General features: G+C 48.0%; 1 protein-coding gene and 1 long non-coding RNA gene across 11 annotated transcripts in view; one reads left to right on the forward strand and one right to left on the reverse strand.

Moving 5' to 3' along the window:
- pcdh15b (protocadherin-related 15b) overlaps window positions 1-21,182 on the reverse strand; it is a 1,235,959-nt gene that overhangs the window by 190,535 nt on the left and 1,024,242 nt on the right. For all 10 annotated transcript variants that reach the window (XM_085994900.1, XM_085994899.1, XM_085994897.1 and 7 more), the window contains one exon: window positions 732-841. In XM_085994900.1, the coding sequence (XP_085851026.1) occupies window positions 732-841 (110 nt within the window). The remainder of the gene's footprint in view (window positions 1-731; window positions 842-21,182) is intronic.
- The window catches only part of LOC147113651 (uncharacterized), a 77,921-nt gene continuing 74,204 nt past the window's right edge, over window positions 17,466-21,182 (forward strand). Inside the window, exon 1 of the long non-coding RNA XR_015079248.1 lies at window positions 17,466-17,519. This is a non-coding gene — a long non-coding RNA (uncharacterized LOC147113651). The remainder of the gene's footprint in view (window positions 17,520-21,182) is intronic.

The following is a 21,182-nucleotide window of genomic DNA, read 5'->3' on the forward strand; positions in this document are numbered from 1 at the left end:
CAAATGCATATTAAAGATTTAGACATTTAAACTAAATTAGAACTAAAATTAGATTTTTTGGGGCAATTCAGTTGTCTGCATTTTTAGATTGCTCATCGGGACATCACTGCCTGAGTCAGAATTTGTGGCAGTGAACAAATAGGATAAAATGAACTGGCTAGGAGACAGACTAGAGGGAATTTTCCATGAAGCTGTGTTCTTCACTGTTCTGGGGCTGGGCGTGTGATTGTTAGAGTTACACTGAAGTAGTAGGAAGAGAAAGGGGCTCATGTGCTGATAACAGTTGTGTAGATGACAAAGCAAACCACTGGGAATACACCCAAACAGATCAGATTATACATTATACACTATGTTAGTATATGCAGATAAGTGGTGTGTTAAAACATATAGGGGTAGAAATTCGTCTCAGGCAGTGGCAATGGAACGGAAATCACGCTACGTATAACGGGCAGCCGATCCGATACTGCCTGTTTTGTGCCACCGCTTGAGACGAGTTACTAGCCCATAGTTCTGATAAAAGAAACCTTTGATAATATGATTTACTATCTTCCAACTTTTAGCTTTGTTGCTCATTTTATATATATATCAAATTTTATATATATATGTCTATATCAAATTAACTATCACTAGGCTTGTCATGAGGTGCAATCATACTAAGACAGACAAGATTGAAAAATTGATATTCAAGATCACATACTTTACAAAATTATTCATCTCAAAAATGTCCTTACCGCCATCATTTCCTGATATAATTGAATACACTATAGTTTGATTGATAGCAGCTGCGGTTACAGTGACAACTACAGTTCCTATTGGAGCACTTTCACTTACAGGTTGTGGCCTGAAAGACAAGAAAATTGTTCTAAATTGAGCAGCGTATCAACGAATCAATAAAAGTCATACAAAACAAATTTTACAACTAAAGTCTGCAACATTTATTACTAAATATTACAAATGTCCAGCGATCTATTAGGTGAGCATGCTCAGTTTGGTCTTTTATCGGAACTGGTTGATAGATTGCACACTCATTGACCTTTAAGCTCAAACCAGTTTGAACTCTGAAAGGACAACTTCACATCAGTTAAAGTGGTAGATAAAGTGAAATCTTACTCATCTTTATAGGCAGTACTGGTAGGTAGCTTGTCTTCATTGATAGAGCAGAAGTATATTTAAAAATTAGATTTCTTCACTGATTTAAGACTGCGGGTTAGATTTTCATTGTGGCAGAAAAAGATGCGGGGGGGGGGGGTGGTGTTGGTGTAGCCGATCTGCCATCTGTTGTAAACCCTACCTGATTTGGGAAAATCGGATGGGTGTATAACGGGCAGCAGATCCACTACTATCTGTTTTCAACCATCGACAAAAGTGAAAATCTACCCTGTACCTTTTTCCCATTCAGTCACCAGAGAAAGTTTCATTTTTTGCCGAGTGTTGCCTGAGTCCTTGGAATAAAACCTGGACAACTGAATTTATTGGCATTTCTGCCTAAGTTTGATTAAAATTCAAGCCTTGAAATAATTAACTGACACTATAAAAAGTCTGAAGTCTGCTGATCCGAAGGTAAAATTGAAGAGTGGTTTTTATCTTAGAACTCAGACCAGAAGATCAATGATGAAGGGACAAACTCGTCTCACAATGCAATTCAGTTAAAAATATTTTTCCCATTTTGTTATATTCGCAGAAATATTTGTTTAAAAAAATTAGAAATGTGGCTGTAAAATGATTTTTTTTTAACTTTCATAAGAAGTGATAAAAAGGATGTTTTTTTGAGTGCAACTTTAAGAATTAAGGATAAACTCAAATTTAACGTTCTCTAACCACTTAACTGAAGTATCTCCTATATTTCTAAAACTAGTAGCTCGCTGACCTGGCATCAACCAAATCTACAAAATAAACACCTTCCCTAATATACATGTGAATACTCCTTTCAACCACATTACCCAAAATTGATCTCTCTCTCTCTGTAGAGGCAGAGATAAAGGGCTCGAGTTTCCAAGCCCCAAGGAGGCGGGTTTGGAGGCGGGAGTGGTGGGAAAATTGCAGAATCGGGGGGCAGGAACCCATCCCGCCCCCAACCCGCCTCCGTGCCAATGTCCCAGGAGGCGGGTAACCGACCTGTGCTGGGAGCCGCCTCCCCGAGTCGGGAAGAGGGTTAGTGCCAATTAACTGCCTGTTAACAGGTAGTTAACAGGCAGTTTTTTTGCCTAATCCCTATTTTTAGCCCTGAAGTGTGGGCTGTCTGATGGCTCCGAACCACGTCAAGTTAGCGAGGCGGACTGTCGGTCTGCAGGGGTTGGAGGGGTCGAGATGTCCGTTGTGCAGGTGAGTGATGGGTGCATGTCTGCAGAGGTAAGTGTGTGAGGTAAGTGTAAAGTGTTTTAATAAGTTTTACTTACCTTTACTTTCTCCTGCAGGCTTCTTTCCTTCAGTTCTCGCGAGTCCCTCAGCTCACCGGCACAGAAAGCAGAATGGCTGAACTGTCAAAAGCTGCAGCCTCTGCTTTCTGGTCTGGAGAGCTCTCTATCTGAGTCTGAGTAGAAGGACTCAAGTTAGAAGACAGATTGTCAGTGTTTGACACCTTCACAGAGCTGTCAAACACTGATTTTTCATCTGTCAAAAGCTCTTGACAGATGAAATATCAATTGCTGACGTCATCAGTAACCAGGTGTCCCTTAATTGGCCTGCTGAGCCCGCTGGGCGGGCTTAACAAGGTCAATCAAGGGAAAATAGCGTGGGTTGGCCACAAGTCGATAGAGGCAGGACTACAACCCAAAAAGTGGGAGTCCCGCCTCCAAAAGCTCCCCATTGACAAAACTGAGCCCAAAGAGTTCTTTTCTGTGCCTGATGCACCTTTTACAGATTCATAGAAGATAGGAGCAGGAGTAGGCCATTCGGCCCTTCGAGCCTGCTCCGCCATTCAATGAGATCATGGCTGATCATCCAATTTCAGTACTCTGTTCCTGCCTTCTCCCCATATCCCTTGATCCCTTTAGCCTCAAGAAATATATCCAACTCTTTCTTGAATATATTTAATGAACTGGCCTCCACCGCCGTCTGTGGCAGAGAATTCCACAGGTTCACCACTCTCTGGGTGAAGAAATTCCTCCTCATTTCTGTCTTAAATGGCTTACCCCTTATCCTTAGACTATGACCCCTGGTTCTGGACTCCTCGGCCATCAGAAACATCCTTCCTGCATCTAGTCTGTCCAGACCTGCCAGAATTTTATAGGTTTTGATGAGATCCCCTCTCAATCTTCTAAACTCCAGTGAGTATAAGCCCAATCGACACAATCTCTCCTCATACGTCATTCCTGCCATCCCAGGTATCAGCCTGGTGAATCTTCGCTGCACTCTCTCCATGGCAAGAATGTCCTTCCTCAGGTAAGGTGACCAAAACTGCACACAACACTCAAGGTGCGGTCTCACCAAGGCCCTGTACAACTGTAGCAAGACATCCTTGTTCCTGTACTCGAACCCTCTTGCTACGAAGGCCAACATACCATTTGCCTTCTTAACCGCCTGCTGCACCGGCATGCTTACCTTCAGCGACTGGTGCACAATAACACCCAGGTCTCTTTGCACTTCCCCTTCTCTCAATCTATTGCCATTCAAATAATAATCTGCCTTCCTGTTTTTGCCACCAAAGTGGATAACCTCACATTTATCCACATTATAGTGCATTTGCCATGTTTCTGCCCAATCACCCAACCTGTCCAAATCGTACTGGAGTTTCACGACATCCTCCTCACAGCTTACCCTCCCACCCAGCTTTGTGTCGTCTGCAAATTTGGAGATATTACACCCAATTCCCTCGTCCAGATCATTAATATATATTGTGAACAGCTGGGGTCCTAGGACCGATCCTTGCGGTACCCCACTAGTCACTGCCTGCCACTCGGAAAATGACCCGTTTATTCCAACTCTTTGCTTTCTGTCCACCAACCAGTTCTCTATCCAAGTTAATACCTTGCCCCCAATCCCATGTGCCTTAAGTTTGCACGCTAATCTCTTATGTGGGACCTTATCGAAAGCCTTCTGAAAGTCCAAATACACCAAATCCACTGGTCCTCCCTTATCTATTTTACCAGTTACATCCTCAAAAAATTCCAGTAGATTAGTCAAGCATGATTTACCTTTTATAAATCCATGTTGACTTTGTCCGATCCTGTCACTGTTTTCCAAGTGATCTGCTATTACATCTTTTATAATAGACTCTAGCATTTTCCCCACTACCAATGTCAGGCTTACCGGTCTATAATTCCCCGCTTTTTCTCTACCACCTTTTTTGAATAGTGGGGTAACATTAGCTACCCGCCAATCCATGGGTACCGTTCCAGAGTCTATCGAGTTCTGGAAGATGACCAGCAATGCATCTACTATTTCTAGGGCTACTTCCCTAAGTACCCTGGGATGTAGACCATCAGGCCCTGGGGATTTATCGGCCTTCAGTTCCATCAATTTTCCTAACACCATTACCCTACAAATACTGATTTCTTTCAGTTCCACCCTTTCATCAGACCCTATGTTCCCCGGCATCTCTGGGAGGTTATTTGTGTCCTCCTTTGTGAAGACAGAACCAAAATATGTATTTAGTTGGTCTGCCATTTCCTTGTTTCCCATTATAAATTCCCCTGATTCTGACTGTAAGGGACCTACGCTTGACTTCACCAATCTTTTTCTCTTCACATATCTATAAAATCTTTTACAGTCAGTTTTTATGTTCCCTGCTAGCTTACTCTCATATTCTATTTTCCCTTTCTTAATTAATCCCTTTGTCCTCCTTTGTTGACTCCTAAACTGCTCCCAATCCTCAGGATTATTGCTTTTTCTAGCCAATTTATATATCCTCTCCTTGGATCTTATGCTATCCCTAATTTCCCTTGTTAGCCACGGTTGAGTCACCTTTTTTGTTTTATTTTTATGCCAAACTGGGATGAACAAATTCTGTAGCTCATCCATTCGGTCTTTGAATGTTTGCCATTGCCTATCCACCGTCAACCCTTTGAGTACCATTCCCCAATCAATCCTACCCAACTCGCTCCTCAGACCATCGTAGTTTCCTTTATTTAAATTGACAGACTTCTGTCAATAAAATTTGGATATATGACTGTTCTGGCTGTCACAAACTTTGGCGGGGTCATCGCTGGATGGCACTGTTGGCCGTGATCCCAGCATAACTGCCAGGTTGATGAGCCAAGAAACTTTGGGGCCTTTGCTACTGAGCTGTAGTATTGGACATTCATCAGATGGTCTTCTGCATTTTTTGAACTCCGGGAAGCCAGAGGTATCCTCCTACCTGTGAACTGTCAAATGGGTTTGAAACCCCCAATGGTTGGGAATTTCATTCCTCCTACTTGAACACATTCTGAAGTCACTTCCACAGCACCACAAGAGAGGCAGTAAAACTGCAGCTCCAGAGAAACCTAATCATTCACCTGCTGAACCACAGAGGAACTGCTGTAACAGAAAACAAAGGAAATGTTTTTGGCCTAGTGATACCCTAGTCCTTGAAATAAAACTTGGACAACTGCATTTATTGGTATTTCTGCCTAAGGTTGATTAAAATTCTAACCTTGAAAGAATTGATTGACACGATAAACTCATCTAAAGTCCACTGATGCTAAGGTATAACGGCAGAGAGGTTTTTATCTCAGAACTCGAAGATCAGCTATAAAGGGACAACCTTGCCTCAGAATACAATCCAGCTAAAAAGTGCTTCACATCATCGCAGAACAAAGAGTAAATTTGTTGACAAAGGAATAAAATAGCTAATTTCACTAAAGAAAAAAGTCCAGCAGTAAAGTCATAGGTGTAAGAAATGCAACATTATGAGTTATAAGTAGAAGAAACATAAAAACCCCCAATGAGTCCAGGAGAAGATTGCAAATGATTTGCCGAGGGCTGGAATCAGTGCATCACTGGGATAGATGGTACAAGCGCACTGTAGAGTTCAACCGAGCACCTGCCTGATTGGAGATCTGATATCCCTTTAAACCATAAACGTCAATGGGAAGCCTAAAATTTCTGCCTGTTACTTCATATGCAAACTGGAATTACTAAATGGAAGGCTGCAATCAGAGATATTTTGAAAAGCTAAATCCAGCTGGTATTGTGCCATTGGAATGCTGGAACCCGAGTTACTGTTTTGTTTGTAGTGATTATGTTGACATTTAACTACAAGGATGATACCAGAAATGCGAGGGTATACATATCAGGAAAGGATGAACAGGCTGGGTCTCTCTTCTCTTGAAAAAAGATGGCTGAGGGGTGACCTAATAGAGGTCTTTAAAATTATGAGAGGTTTTGATAGAGTGGATACAGAGAGAGCGTTTCCACTTGTGGGGAAGAGCAAAACTAGAGGCCATCAATATGAGATAGTCACCAAGAAATCAAATAGGGAATTCAGAAGAAACTTCTTTACCCAAAGAGTGGTGAGAATGTGGACCTCACTCCCACAGGGAGGAGTTGAAGTGAATAATATAGATGCATTTAAGGGGAGGCTAGACAAGCATATGAGGGAGAAGGGAATAGAGGGTTATGCTGCTTGCGTTAGATGAGGAAAGACGGGAGGAGGCTCAAGTGGAGCATAAACACCAGCATGGACTGGTTGGGCCAAATGGCCTGTTTCTGTGCCGTATATCCTTTGTAATCCTATCCTGTATGGTATAAAAGTAATAAAATAATGCGGTTGTCAGTAAAACATCTGAGCGTAAATGGTTAACTCACGTTTTAAATTCTGCGATCATTTGTGCTATTTCAGTCGATTCCACCCAAATTGCGCCGGTATCTGGGCGGAAAACATGCGGAAACTCCAAGCCATACATATGTATATAATAAATATATATATAATAAAAAAGTCACATATCACATTATGCAACAATCCAGAAAAAGCAATCCTGAAAAGACCTACCACAGCTGATTGCTCTAATCTTGGAGCGCTATCAGTGGGTTCAAGCAATGGAGTCTAGCTTATTTTTTCCCTTTTCAAAATAATACAATGATGTATTGGAATAAGTTGCTAAAGTATCAGTTGTAAGCACTGTTAGGAATAATCATGCCATTGAGTTAATGAACTGAAGGGAGTCCTCGCTTCCCATCAATGCCACGTATAAGGAGCTACAGAAGGTCATGTGCTGTGAATAAGGAACCAAAACACCCGACCAAAGGCAGTATAATTAAAGGCAGACAGGGTGCTGGATATACACAGCAGGTCTGTCAGATTTCCAGCATTCGTAGTTTTTCTTATATATATCTACACATAAAAAAATAAATTTTAAACCACGTAGAAATTTTAAATGAATATAATTTTCTGCTGTATCAGGAGTTCAGTGTTCCCAGACAACAACAACTCATTGTGAAGTATTAAGATCAAATGTAAGATTTTAAAAAAAATATAAGAAATGCAAATGCTGGAAATCTGAAATAATAACAGAAAATGCTGGAAACACACAGCAGGTGACCCTGCAACTGTGGAGAGAATCGAGAAGTTAACGTTTTGGGCTCCAGCTCTTCCCAATAAATCGGATAGTGCCTGCTGTGTATTTCCAGCATTTTCGGTGTTTATTTATGCTATCTTCGGTTGGGTATATGTGGTTAATTATTCATAGCATGCAACCTCACGGAGATCCTTAGATATAGCATTCCTGGGAAATAATAGTCTCAGGGCTCAAAGAGAATGTAAATGTACGATACTCCTTTTTTAACATTCAATTATTTATGGTTTGTGGTTGGAGTAGCTAGATTGATAACTTTTTCATAAATACTTCTGGTGATTATTACCTGTGTCATGCATTCTTTATGCCTCTTTCATGCATGCTTCACCCTGGCAGCTATTTACACTTCACATTACTTGATCGCATTTCATTTAAGTTTAAAAATGATTCACACATCAAGAGACTTTTCTGTGAGTCTTGAACATTATTTTTCTCAAGCCACTATATCCTATTCATGTTCAAAAATTCAGATTGCTTTTAACTGCCAGCCATACCATGATCATATTTCCTTTCAGGATGTTAAAAAAGAAGCAATAAAAATCTGTGCTCCAGAGCATTATATATCTGATTTCAGCACATTAAAATAGCGATAGCTTTACTGAAAGATATATTGGTATTTCATGCAGATAATCTAGAATTCTAGGTCCTTGTATACTGCACTGAAAGGGGGCACAGTTAATGTTTCCATTCACAACCAGAATTAGGAAAGAATCAACGCATTCTTGAGACAGGGAACAAGCACACTTGGAGCCAACAAAGGCCACTGTTGAAAGAAAGTCTCTTCGCTAAGCCTTTCATGTGAGGGGAGGTTGGCGATACGCAGTGTATTAGTTTAGCAGACATGAAGTAACATGGCCTGGGTTACTTTTGCTAGGTAGGCAACTGGTGACAAATTCATACAATCAGATGCAACTTATAATGATGTAAATATTTCAGATTAAAGATTCAGAAGCAAGGCAGCTTAATTGTATATGAATCTAGAGTTACAACTCACAAAACACACTTATTTACCTGGTTATAAGGAGTTCAGTAAAGATAGGGAAGGAAAAAGGAGGTGGTGTGGCAGTATTGGTTAAGAAGAATGTTACAGTGCTTGAGAGGGAGGATGTCCTGGAGGGGTCAAAGACAGAATTTATATGGCTAGAGTTAAGAAATAATAGAGGTGCCATTACACTACTAGGTGTATTCTAAAGACCACCAAATAGTGGTAAAGATATGGAGGAGAAATTTGCAGAGAAATTACAGAGAGGTGCAAGAGCTATAGAGTAGTAATAATGGGGGCCTTCAAATATCCTAATATAGACTGGGATCATAATAGTGTTAAGGGCAGAGAAGGGGAAGAATTTCTGAAGTGTGTTCAGGAGAACTTTCTTGATCAGTACGCTTCTGGACCGATGAGGGAGGAGGCATTGCTGGATCTGGTTCTGGGGAATGAGGTATATCAAGTGGAGCAAGTGTCAGTAAGGGAACATTTAGGTAACAGTGATCATAGTATCATAAGGTTTAGATTAGCTATGGAAAAGGACAGGGAGCAATCTGGAGTAATAGGCCTAGAAATTGGGTTGTGGGCTCGCCAGGGCTGTAGCGCCAGAAATTTTGCGCCAGCGTTAATGCGGCAGCGCCCGACGAAAATTCGGTTGCGCCGGCCCCAGAGGGCGGCGGGCGCTAAAGGAGGGTTTTAGCGCCTGAAAACGGGCGTTGAATTGGGTTTCCCGGCGCTAATCCCCCGCTGCGGCACCCGATGCGGTGCGGCAGGCTGGGGAACTGCAGGCCTCCTCCTTCTGTTAAGGAGGAGCTGCCTGCAGCCGACAACTGTCCGGCGGATTCCCCCGACATCTGAGCCCGGCACCTCGGGGAAGTGCCGGGCTCGCAGCACACACTCATCAGGGCCGCGGGGGGGGGTGATGCAGGAGTCCGGGAAGGGAGGTGCGGGCAGGCGGCCGCCGGGAACGCGGCCGGCCGCCGCTCCACCTTTATGCGCCGGCGCAAAGGCGTGTAAGAACACTTTTCACATTCGTTAGTTGCGCCTGCCACGGGCGAGGCGGGCGCAACTGAATTTGGGCTTGGGGCCGGGTTACCACGGCAACCGGGACGCTGCGCACACCGATGACGTCATCGGTGCCGGCGCAGCGCTACTGGCTAACGCCGATGGTAAGGCCCAAGTCAATTTGCAAAACAGCTATAAGTCCGGTGCAAGGCCCTCTAGCGCCACTAATTGGGCGCTAAGCCCACTCAATTTCTAGGCCATAATGTTTAACTGGGGGAAGGCCAATTTCAGTGGGTTGAGAACAGATCTGGCCCGGGTAAACTGGAGTCAAAGATTGGTAGGCAAAACTGTAATGGAACAATGGGTTGCCTTTAAAGAGGAAATAGTTCAGGTACAGTTGAGGTACATTCCCACTAGGGGGAAATGCAGGGCAACTAAAGTCAGGGCTCCCTGGATGACGAAAGAGATAGAGAATAAGATGAAGCAGAAAAAGAGCGCATATGACAGATGTCAGGTTGCAAATACATCTGGAAATCAGGCTATATACAGAAAGGTCAGAGGAGAAGTGAAAAAGAAAATAAGAGGGGCATAGAGAGGGTTTGAGAATAGAATGGCAGCCAACATAAAAGGTAATCCAAAAGTCTTCTATAGGCATATAAAGAGTAAAAGGGTAGGAAGAGGAGGGGTGGGGCCGATTCGAGACCAAAAAGGAGACCTATGCATGGAGGCAGAGGGTATGACTGAGGTACTAAATGAGTACTTTGCATCTGTCTTCACCAAGGAAGAGGATGCTGCCACGGACATAGTAAAGGAGGAGGTAGTGGAGATACTTGATAGGATAAAAATTGATATAGAGGAGGTATTAGAAAGGTTAGCTGTACTTAAAGTAGATAAGTCACCAGGAGCGGATGGGATGCATCCTAGGATGCTGGGGGAATTGAGGGAGGAAATCGCGGAGGTACTGGCCATAATATTCCAATCCTCCTTAGGTACGGGGGTGGTGCCAGAGGATTGGAGAATTGCAAATGTTACACCATTATTCAAAAAAGGGTGTAAAGGTAAACCCTGCAACTACAGGCCAGTAAGTTTAACCTCAGTCGTGGGGAAGCTTTTAGAAACAGTAATCAGGGACAAAATTAACAGTCACTTGGACAAGTGTGAATGAATTAAGGAAAGCCAGCACGGATTTGTTAAAGGCAAATCATGTTTAACTAACTTGATTGAGTTTTTTGATGAGGTAACAGAAAGGGTTGATGAGGGCAATGCAGTTGATGTGGCGTACATTGATTTCCAAAAGGCGTTCGACAATGTGCCACATAATAGGCTCGCCAGCAAAGTTGAAGCCCGTGGAATAAAAGGGACAGTGGCAGCAAGGATATGGAATTGGCTAAGTGATAGGAAACAGAGAGTAGTGGTGAACGGTTGTTTTTCAGACTGGAGGAAGGTATACACTGGTGTTCCCCAGGGGTTGGTTCTAGGACCACTGCTTTTCTTGATATATATTAATAACTAAACGTGGGTGTATGAAAGAAAGAGAGCCATTCACTTCTTGACGGTTTATCTGACCTTGGGGATGAGTCAGAGATTTGCAACCAGCTGCCAATCTACTGAGAAACAATTACACTCTAATTGTCCTTAGTGTGTGCCTGAGAATAAGCTTGTAATTGAGCTTAGAAAGTGCCTATATACAGCAATTAGACCTTGTGGTCTTAAAGGGACATAGATCCACCTTAGCAACAAAAAACTACATTGTACTCTACATGGCATAAAACTCCTGTCCTTACCAAAGCGTGTATCCTCGTATTTACTATGAGCAATGCCATGGGAGATCCTCTAGGATGGGACAATATTTTCAGCATTATGCACTGCTTTGATATTCATGGAATTAAATCCTTTTCAATTTAGGTATTCCAATGCAACATGTGAAGTTTCATATATCTTAACATGTGAAATCACCAGTAATAGTATGCTCAGTTATGAAGTAATGAACAAAATCGTAGCTACAAGAGCCTGGTTTCAAAGATCCATATAGTCACTGCTCTATTGAACAAGGTATCTGTAGCTCACTTTGCTTTATTTACTTTAGTTAATCAGAACTTTTCTGCTCAGTGCAAATCTCATCAGTCACTGTCTTTTCAATAACAGGAATATAGGAGCATAGGAACAGGAGTAGGCCATTTAGCCCCTCGAGCCTGTTCTGCCATTCAATGAGATCATGGCTGATCTGCAAGCTAACTCCATATACCCGCCTTTGGCCCATATCCCTAAATACCTTGGTTAACAAAAAGCTATCAATCTCCGATTTAAAATGAACAATTGATCTAGCATCAATTGCTGTTTGTGGAAGAGAGTTCCAAACTTCTACTAGCCTGTGTGTGCAGAAGTGTTTCCTAATTTCACTCCTGAAAGGTCTGGCTCTAATTTTTAGACCACGTCTATAATTCCCTGGTTTCCCTATCTCAGCATTCTTAAACAGTGGAGTGACATGCGCAATTTTCCAATTTAAAAGAATGGTTCTTGAATCGAGAAAAATTTTGGAAGATTTTATTTAGGGCATCTGCAAAGTGCTCACCTTCTTCCTGTAAAACCCTAGGTTGGAAACCATCTGGTCTGGGAGATTTGTCACTCTTTAGTGCCATTATTTTCTTCATTACTGTTATTTTACTTACGTTAATTTTATTGAGTCCCTGTCCCCAATTCAATATTAGTTTCCTTGGGATTTCAGGAATGCTACTCTCTTCCTCTACTGTAAATACTGGCGCAAAGTAATTATTGAACATGTCTGCCATTTCCTTATTATCATTGACAATATCACCGTTCAGTTTTTAAGGGGCCAACATTGCTCCTGACCACCCACTTTTTCCTAATATAATTGTAAAAATTCTTAGTGTTGCTTTTCATTTCCCTTGCAAGTTTCCTTTTTGTAGCTCTTACTATCTGTTTTGTGACCCTTTGCTGGTCTTTGTATCTTTCCCATTCACCAGGACCTGTGCTATTTTTTGCATTTATGTAAATACCAAAAAGAATCATAGACCGGAATTTTCTTTGGGGAGGCGGGTTGGGGGCGGTGTGTCCAAGGCTTCACCGGCAGGGCCTAATTTGAATGTGAGAACTCGGTTTCCCGCCCACAGCCAGCCAGCTTGAGCGGCTGGCTGGCTGCGGGTGGGTAGGCCTTAGTTGTGAGGGGTTAGTCCGGGGGAGAGTTTGCAGGAGTGGGGTGGGGGATCGGCGGGGGAGGGGGGTGGCGGGACTCAGGAGGGGGGGGGATAGGTAATTGACGGGGGTGGGGGGGTAATCGGGAGGGGGGATCGCGGGGGATTGCAGGATTGGCAGGGAATCGGGGAGGTCAGGGATCGACAGTCAAGCGGGGATCACGGTGGGGGAAATCGGGGATCATGGCGGGGGCATCCAGGGATCGGGGGCCGAAGGATCGGGGCCAGCCACCAGAGGATCGTGGCCGGCCTCATCTTCATCGTTGGGAATGGGTGAGGCCTAGGGAGGCCTGCGAATGTGATCAGAGGCCTCATGGGGTGGTCTCCAATTGCCGGGGGCAGGGGAGAGTGTGGGTGCAGGGTGGGTATGGTCGGGTCCCTGGATCCAGGAGGTAGGTATAAAGCCACTTAACTCCTGGATACAGCAGTCCCCACCTCTGTTTAACTGCTGGGTTTCACGAATTGTGCAGTTAAACACAAAGGAGGGGAAAATAGAGGCTTCCAGCCTCACTATAATATTTAAATTGACATTCCACCCCCTGGGAGCGGGTAGGTCGCCCGCGCCCCCATCCCGCCTCGGGCAAAACTGGAAGTGGGTGGGTTGGAGGCGGGATCAGGTCGGGATTCACATTTAAAAAAAATTACCTGCCCCCATACTCCAAACCCAGCCGTTTTTGTTGTGGGAAAATTCCGGCCTCTAAAGATTACAGCACTGAAGGAGCCACTGTGCCCATCATGCCAGTGTTAGCTCTTCAACTGGAGTTAGCTACTTGAATCCCATGTCCCTGCCCATTCCCCATCATTTTATATTCTTTTTTTACAAATACTTATTCAATTCCCTTTGAAACAATATGATGAGGGGGGAATTTTGCTGGCGCTCAGGGGGCGGGTTTGGAGGCGAGACCGGTGGCAAAATTGAAAAAATTGACAGCCGGTCCCGAACTCGCTGTCAAGCCGCCTCCAAACAATCTTCCCGGGTGTCGGGTCCCCGATCTGCACACGGACCCAAAACCTGGCGGCGGGAAGAGGATTATAGGCAGGTAACAGCTTGTTAACAGGTTGTAACAGGCAGTTAAGAGGCTTTTTCCAATTTTGACTGGTCTACTGCGGGCTTCCTGACATCCGAACAACACGCCAGGGTAAATGTGGTGTGCTGTGGGTGTACTGTAATGTTTCTTCATTGATGACAGCTGCAGAAGTGGTGTGATGGATCCAATGGTGCAATGCTGAGTTTCAGAGGTAAGAAAATGTTTGGAAAATCATTTGTAATGTATTTAGACTTTTCTGCAGGTAATAAGTTTTGAAGTGTTTGTGTAGTCCCACCTCATTGGGAGAACCTCTCTCACCAGTGAAAGGTTGCTTCTGTAACCTCACCTGCAGCTGCAATCTGTTCTAGCCTAAGGAGGGAGTCACTGGAGGGCCTTGGTGCAAGGGCTCACCTTTGTACAGCGATTGTCAGTGTTTGCAGCACCTTAATGCTGTCAAACACTGAAAAATCACCTGTCAAAAAAAATTGTGCCTGGCCCCTTTAAGAAAACCGGCAGATGACGCGTCATCAACTGACGTCATCTGACACCGGCTTTCTCTTAATTGGTTCGCAAGCCCGCAGGGCGCACTTAACAAGGCCAATTGATGCAAAATAGCGCCTGCGCATCGGACGTCGTTGGGGGCGGGATTGGAACCCGAAAGGCAGCTGTCCCACCCCCAAGCCACACCGAAAGGTAAAATCCAGCCCATAGTCTCTGCCTCATTAACCTCTTCTGGTAAAACATCCAAGGGTCAAAATTCATTTCAGCCTGTGTTTGAGCCTGAAACAGGCGGTGCACTGGGAGCACACGTCAGACGCTCAACTGAAATTGAGCCTCGGGCCTCATCAGCATATTTTTGGCAAGCGACAGACACCAATCAGTTGTCTAGAGACAGCTTGCCAGTTCCACGAGGACTAAGTTGGGCTGCTGCCTCCCCAGCATTGGTACTCAGGTCCTGGAGAAGGCAGGGAAGGGGTTGGAGTGGAGGTAAGAGGCAATTGGGAGGGAGGGGAGGCAATCGAGAGGGAAGGGGAGTGATTGGGAGGGATGGAGCGGGTGCAGCAATGGAGGGGTGCTATCGAGGGGGCTGGTAACGGTCTTCAGGACTACTGTGGAGTCAGAAGGAGCATTTCTGCTCCTCCTGACTCCATATTCAGATTAAGTATTTTTTTAAAAACCTTACCCTTTTTATGGCAGCCTCCAGCAGATCCAATTAAACATATATTTTGGTTCTGTCTTCACAAAGGAGGACACAAATAACCCCCCAGAGATGTCGGGGAACATAGGGTCTGATGAAAGGGAAGAACTGAAAGAAATCAGTATTTGTAGGGAAATGGTGTTCGGGAAATTGAAGGCCGATAAATCCCCAGGGCCTGATAATCTGCATCCTAGGGTACTTAAGGAAATGGCCCTAGAAATAGTGGATGCATTGCTGATCATCTTCCAACATTCGATGGAATCTGGAACAGTACCCATGGATTGGAGGGTAGCTAATGTTACCCCACTATTCAAAAAGGGTGGTAGAGAGAAAACGGGGAATTACAGACCGGTAAGCCTGACATCGGTAGTGGGGAAAATGCTAGAGTCCATTATAAAAGATGTAATAGCAGAGCACTTGGAAACCAGTGACAGGATTGGACAAAGTCAACATGGATTTACAAAAGGTTAATCGTGCTTGACTAATCTACTGGAATTTTTTGAGGATGTAACTGGTAAAATAGATAAGGGAGAACCAGTGGATGTGGTGTATTTGGACTTTCAGAAGGCTTTCGATAAGGTCCCGCATAAGATATTAGCGTGTAAAGTTAAGGCACATGGGATTGGGGGCAAGGTATTGACTTGGATAGAGAACTGGTTGGCAGACAGAAAGCAAAGAGTTGGAATAAACGGGTCTTTTTCCGAGTGGCAGGCAGTGACTAGTGGGGTACCGCAGGGATCGGTCCTTGGACCCCAGCTTTCACAATATATATTAATGATCTAGACAAGGGAACTAGATGTAATATCTCCAAATTTGCAGACGACACAAAGCTGGGTGAGCGTGTGTGCTGTGTGGAGGATGCTGAAAAAATCCAGGATCATTTGGACAGGTTGGGTGATTGGGCAGAAGCATGGCAGATGCAATATAACGTAGATAAATGTGAGGTTATCCACTTTGGTGGCAAAAACAGGAAGGCAGATTATTATCTGAATGGCAATAGATTGGGAGAAGGGGGATTGCAACGAGACCTGGGTGTCCTTGTGCACCAGTCGCTGAAGGTAAGCATGCAGGTGCAGCAGGCGGTTAAGAAGGCAAATGGTATGTTGGCCTTCGTAGCGAGAGGGTTTGAGTACAGGAACAAGGATGTCTTGCTGCAGTTGTACAGGGCCTTGGTGAGACCACATCTTGAGTATTGTGTGCAGTTTTGGTCACCTTATCTGAGGAAGGATGTTCTTGCCATGGAAGGAGTTCAGCAAAGATTCACCAGACTGATACCTGGGATGGCAAGAATGACATATGAGGAGAGATTGGGTCGATTGGGCTTGTACTCGCTGGAGTTTAGAAGGCTGAGAGGGGATCTCATTGAAACTTATAAAATTCTGACAGGACTGGACAGACTAGATGCAGTAAGGATGTTCCCGATGGTCGGGGAGTCCAGAACCAGGGGTCACAGTCTAAGGATAAGGGGTAGGCCATTTAGGACAGAAATGAGGAGGAATTTCTTCACCCAGAGAGTGGTGAACCTGTGGAATTCTCTACCACAGAAGGCAGTAGAGGCCAATTCATTAAATATATTCAAGAAGGAGTTGGATATATTTCTTAAGGCTAAAGGGATCAAGGGATATGGGGTGAAAGCAGGGACCGGGTACTGAATTTGGATGATCAGCCATGATCGCATTGAATGGCGGAGCAGGCTCGAGGGGCCGAATGGTCTAATCCTGCTCCTATCTTCTGTGTTTATGTTTCTATCCTTTAAGAGCCATCTGTTAGGCCACATGTATAGATGGTTATCCAGAAAGCAGTTGAAGGCAGCCCAGTTCCAGGAAGGGGACCTCAAACAAGTGTTAGGCCTCCTACTTGCATATGCAAAGGGCCTAATGCGTGTTTCAGGCATGGTCCCTGGATGCCTATACTGGAGCCTTTACCAATATGCCGTGCGCACACCGCGAGCTATAATGGATTCTTAGGCATCCATTTTATGCCTATGAAACGGGCGCAGCATCAACAAATTACTAGGCTCCCATGTTCTAAACATCCTCTCGTGATTTTTTTTACATATTCGCATTTTATTCAAATGATACTGTGGGGTCTACACCATTTTATTAACAATTTGCTGATGAGTGGAAAGAATCTTTCACTATTTACCTTCTGAATACATGTCACAATTTTGAAAACCTCCATTAGAAATCCACCTCCCCCCACCCCCAACCTTCTCTGTTCCAGTGAAAAGCATTAAATTTTTCAGCCTTTCTTTGATCACTAGACTCTCTATTTCCTGGTATCATTCTAGTGAATCTTCACTGTTCCTTTTCTGTGGCTCGAACTACATGCAATACTGCAGCTGTCACCTAACCAATGTCTTGTGCAAACTCAACAACACATTTGTGATTTGGTATTCATTGCATAAAACATAGAGCCCAATTGCCTTTTTTATGGCCTCTTCAAAGAAAGACGATTGTTTTTTAGCTGGTAAGTTCTGATGGGAGTAGATTGCTTCCGTCTGGATCCCTGCTGTTTTTGGCAGCTACAGCTGTCAGATAAAAATAGGATAGATGCGGCTGGAAGGGCCATTTTCTCAAACAGGGGAAAGACTTTGAATCTGTGAGTCATTTTGTAGCGTTCTGGCTGCACCAAGTAGAATTTCAACTCAGCCTAAATATATTATACTAGCTGAAGTGCCCGGCGGTGCCGAGGGTCTTTTGAGGGCATGTTGTTGTTCGAAAAGAGAGAGCGAGCGACTGGGGGGGATGGAAAGAGAGAGAGCGACTGGGGGGGTGGGGGGGAGAAGAGAGAGAGAGCGACTGGGGGGGAAGAGAGAGAGCGACTGGGGGGGGGAAGAGAGAGAGAGCGACTGGGGGGGGAAGAGAGAGAGCGACTGGGGGGGAAGAGAGAGAGCGACTGGGGGGGGAAGAGAGAGAGCGACTGGGGGGAAAAGAGAGAGCGACTGGGGGGAAAAGAGAGAGCGACTGGGGGGAAAAGAGAGAGCGACTGGGGGGAAAAGAGAGAGCGACTGGGGGAAAAGAGAGAGCGACTGGGGGGAAAAGAGAGAGCGACTGGGGGGAAAAGAGAGAGCGACTGGGGGGAAAAGAGAGAGCGACTGGGGGGAAAAGAGAGAGCGACTGGGGGAAAAGAGAGAGCGACTGGGGGGAAAAGAGAGAGCGACTGGGGGGAAAAGAGAGAGCGACTGGGGGGAAAAGAGAGAGCGGCTGGGGGGAAAAGAGAGAGCGACTGGGGGGGAAGAGAGAGAGCGACTGGGGGGGAAGAGAGAGAGCGACTGGGGGGGGGAAGAGAGAGAGCGACTGGGGGGGGGGGAAGAGAGAGAGCGACTGGGGGGGGGGAAGAGAGAGAGCGACTGGGGGGGGGAAGAGAGAGCGCGACTGGGGGGGGAAGAGAGAGAGCGACTGGGGGGGGAAGAGAGAGAGCGACTGGGGGGGAAGAGAGAGAGCGACTGGGGGGGAAGAGAGAGAGGGACTGGGGGGGAAGAGAGAGAGCGACTGGGGGGGAAGAGAGAGAGCGACTGAGAGACCTGGGGGAGAGAGCGACTGGGGGGAAGAGAGCGACTGGGGGAAGAGAGAGAGCGACTGGGGGGGAAGAGAGAGAGCGACTGGGGGGGAAGAGAGAGAGCGACTGGGGGGGAAGAGAGAGAGCGACTGGGGGGGAAGAGAGAGAGCGACTGGGGGGGAAGAGAGAGAGCGACTGGGGGGGAAGAGAGAGAGCGACTGGGGGGGAAGAGAGAGAGCGACTGGGGGGGAAGAGAGAGAGCGACTGGGGGGGAAGAGAGAGAGCGACTGGGGGGGAAGAGAGAGAGCGACTGGGGGGGAAGAGAGAGAGCGACTGGGGGGAAGAGAGAGAGCGACTGGGGGGGAAGAGAGAGAGCGACTGGGGGGGAAGAGAGAGAGCGACTGGGGGGGAAGAGAGAGAGCGACTGGGGGGGAAGAGAGAGAGCGACTGGGGGGAAGAGAGAGAGCGACTGGGGGGGAAGAGAGAGAGCGACTGGGGGGGAAGAGAGAGAGCGACTGGGGGGGAAGAGAGAGAGCGACTGGGGGGGAAGAGAGAGAGCGACTGGGGGGAAGAGAGAGAGCGACTGGGGGGGAAGAGAGAGAGCGACTGGGGGGGAAGAGAGAGAGCGACTGGGGGGGAAGAGAGAGAGCGACTGGGGGGGAAGAGAGAGAGCGACTGGGGGGAAGAGAGAGAGCGACTGGGGGGGAAGAGAGAGAGCGACTGGGGGGGAAGAGAGAGAGCGACTGGGGGGGAAGAGAGAGAGCGACTGGGGGGGAAGAGAGAGAGCGACTGGGGGGGAAGAGAGAGAGCGACTGGGGGGGAAGAGAGAGAGCGACTGGGGGGGAAGAGAGAGAGCGACTGGGGGGGAAGAGAGAGAGCGACTGGGGGGGAAGAGAGAGAGCGACTGGGGGGGAAGAGAGAGAGCGACTGGGGGGGAAGAGAGAGAGAGCGACTGGGGGGGAAGAGAGAGAGCGACTGGGGGGAAGAGAGAGAGCGACTGGGGGGGAAGAGAGAGAGCGACTGGGGGGGAAGAGAGAGAGCGACTGGGGGGGAAGAGAGAGAGCGACTGGGGGGGAAGAGAGAGAGCGACTGGGGGGGAAGAGAGAGAGCGACTGGGGGGGAAGAGAGAGAGCGACTGGGGGGAAGAGAGAGAGCGACTGGGGGGGAAGAGAGAGAGCGACTGGGGGGGAAGAGAGAGAGCGACTGGGGGGGAAGAGAGAGAGCGACTGGGGGGGAAGAGAGAGAGCGACTGGGGGGGAAGAGAGAGAGCGACTGGGGGGGAAGAGAGAGAGCGACTGGGGGGGAAGAGAGAGAGCGACTGGGGGGGAAGAGAGAGAGCGACTGGGGGGGAAGAGAGAGAGCGACTGGGGGGGAAGAGAGAGAGCGACTGGGGGGAAGAGAGAGAGCGACTGGGGGGGAAGAGAGAGAGCGACTGGGGGGGAAGAGAGAGAGCGACTGGGGGGGAAGAGAGAGAGCGACTGGGGGGGAAGAGAGAGAGCGACTGGGGGGGAAGAGAGAGAGCGACTGGGGGGAAGAGAGCGCGCGACTGGGGGGGAAGAGAGCGCGCGACTGGGGGGGAAGGGGGGAAGACCCCTGTGAAAGAGAGCGCAGCCGACTGGGGGGGAAGAGAGCGCGCGACTGGGGGGGAAGAGAGCGCGCGACTGGGGGGGAAGAGAGCGCGCGACTGGGGGGGAAGAGAGCGCGCGACTGGGGGGGAAGAGAGCGCGCGACTGGGGGGGAAGAGAGCGCGCGACTGGGGGGGAAGAGAGCGCGCGACTGGGGGGGAAGAGAGCGCGCGACTGGGGGGAAGAGAGCGCGCGACTGGGGGGGAAGAGAGCGCGCGACTGGGGGGGGAAGAGAGCGCGCGACTGGGGGGGGAAGAGAGCGCGCGACTGGGGGGGAAGAGAGCGCGCGACTGGGGGGGAAGAGAGCGCGCGACTGGGGGGGAAGAGAGCGCGCGACTGGGGGGGAAGAGAGCGCGCGACTGGGGGGAAGAGAGCGCGCGACTGGGGGGGAAGAGAGCGCGCGACTGGGGGGGAAGAGAGCGCGCGACTGGGGGGGAAGAGAGCGCGCGACTGGGGGGAAGAGAGCGCGCGACTGGGGGGGGAAGAGAGCGCGCGACTGGGGGGGGAAGAGAGCGCGCGACTGGGGGGGAAGAGAGCGCGCGACTGGGGGGGAAGAGAGCGCGCGACTGGGGGGGAAGAGAGCGCGCGACTGGGGGGGAAGAGAGCGCGCGACTGGGGGGGAAGAGAGCGCGCGACTGGGGGGGAAGAGAGCGCGCGACTGGGGGGGAAGAGAGCGCGCGACTGGGGGGGAAGAGAGCGCGCGACTGGGGGGGAAGAGAGCGCGCGACTGGGGGGGAAGAGAGCGCGCGACTGGGGGGGAAGAGAGCGCGCGACTGGGGGGGGAAGAGAGCGCGCGACTGGGGGGAAGAGAGCGCGCGACTGGGGGGGAAGAGAGCGCGCGACTGGGGGGGAAGAGAGCGCGCGACTGGGGGGGAAGAGAGCGCGCGACTGGGGGGGGAAGAGAGCGCGCGACTGGGGGGGAAGAGAGCGCGCGACTGGGGGGGAAGAGAGCGCGCGACTGGGGGGGAAGAGAGCGCGCGACTGGGGGGGAAGAGAGCGCGCGACTGGGGGGAAGAGAGCGCGCGACTGGGGGGGAAGAGAGCGCGCGACTGGGGGGGAAGAGAGCGCGCGACTGGGGGGGAAGAGAGCGCGCGACTGGGGGGGAAGAGAGCGCGCGACTGGGGGGGAAAGAGGAGCG

The sequence above is a fragment of the Somniosus microcephalus genome, chromosome 8, assembly GCF_052327205.1.
Source record: "Somniosus microcephalus isolate GS21.2 chromosome 8, FLI_Smic_1.0, whole genome shotgun sequence".
Lineage (NCBI taxonomy): Eukaryota > Metazoa > Chordata > Chondrichthyes > Squaliformes > Somniosidae > Somniosus > Somniosus microcephalus.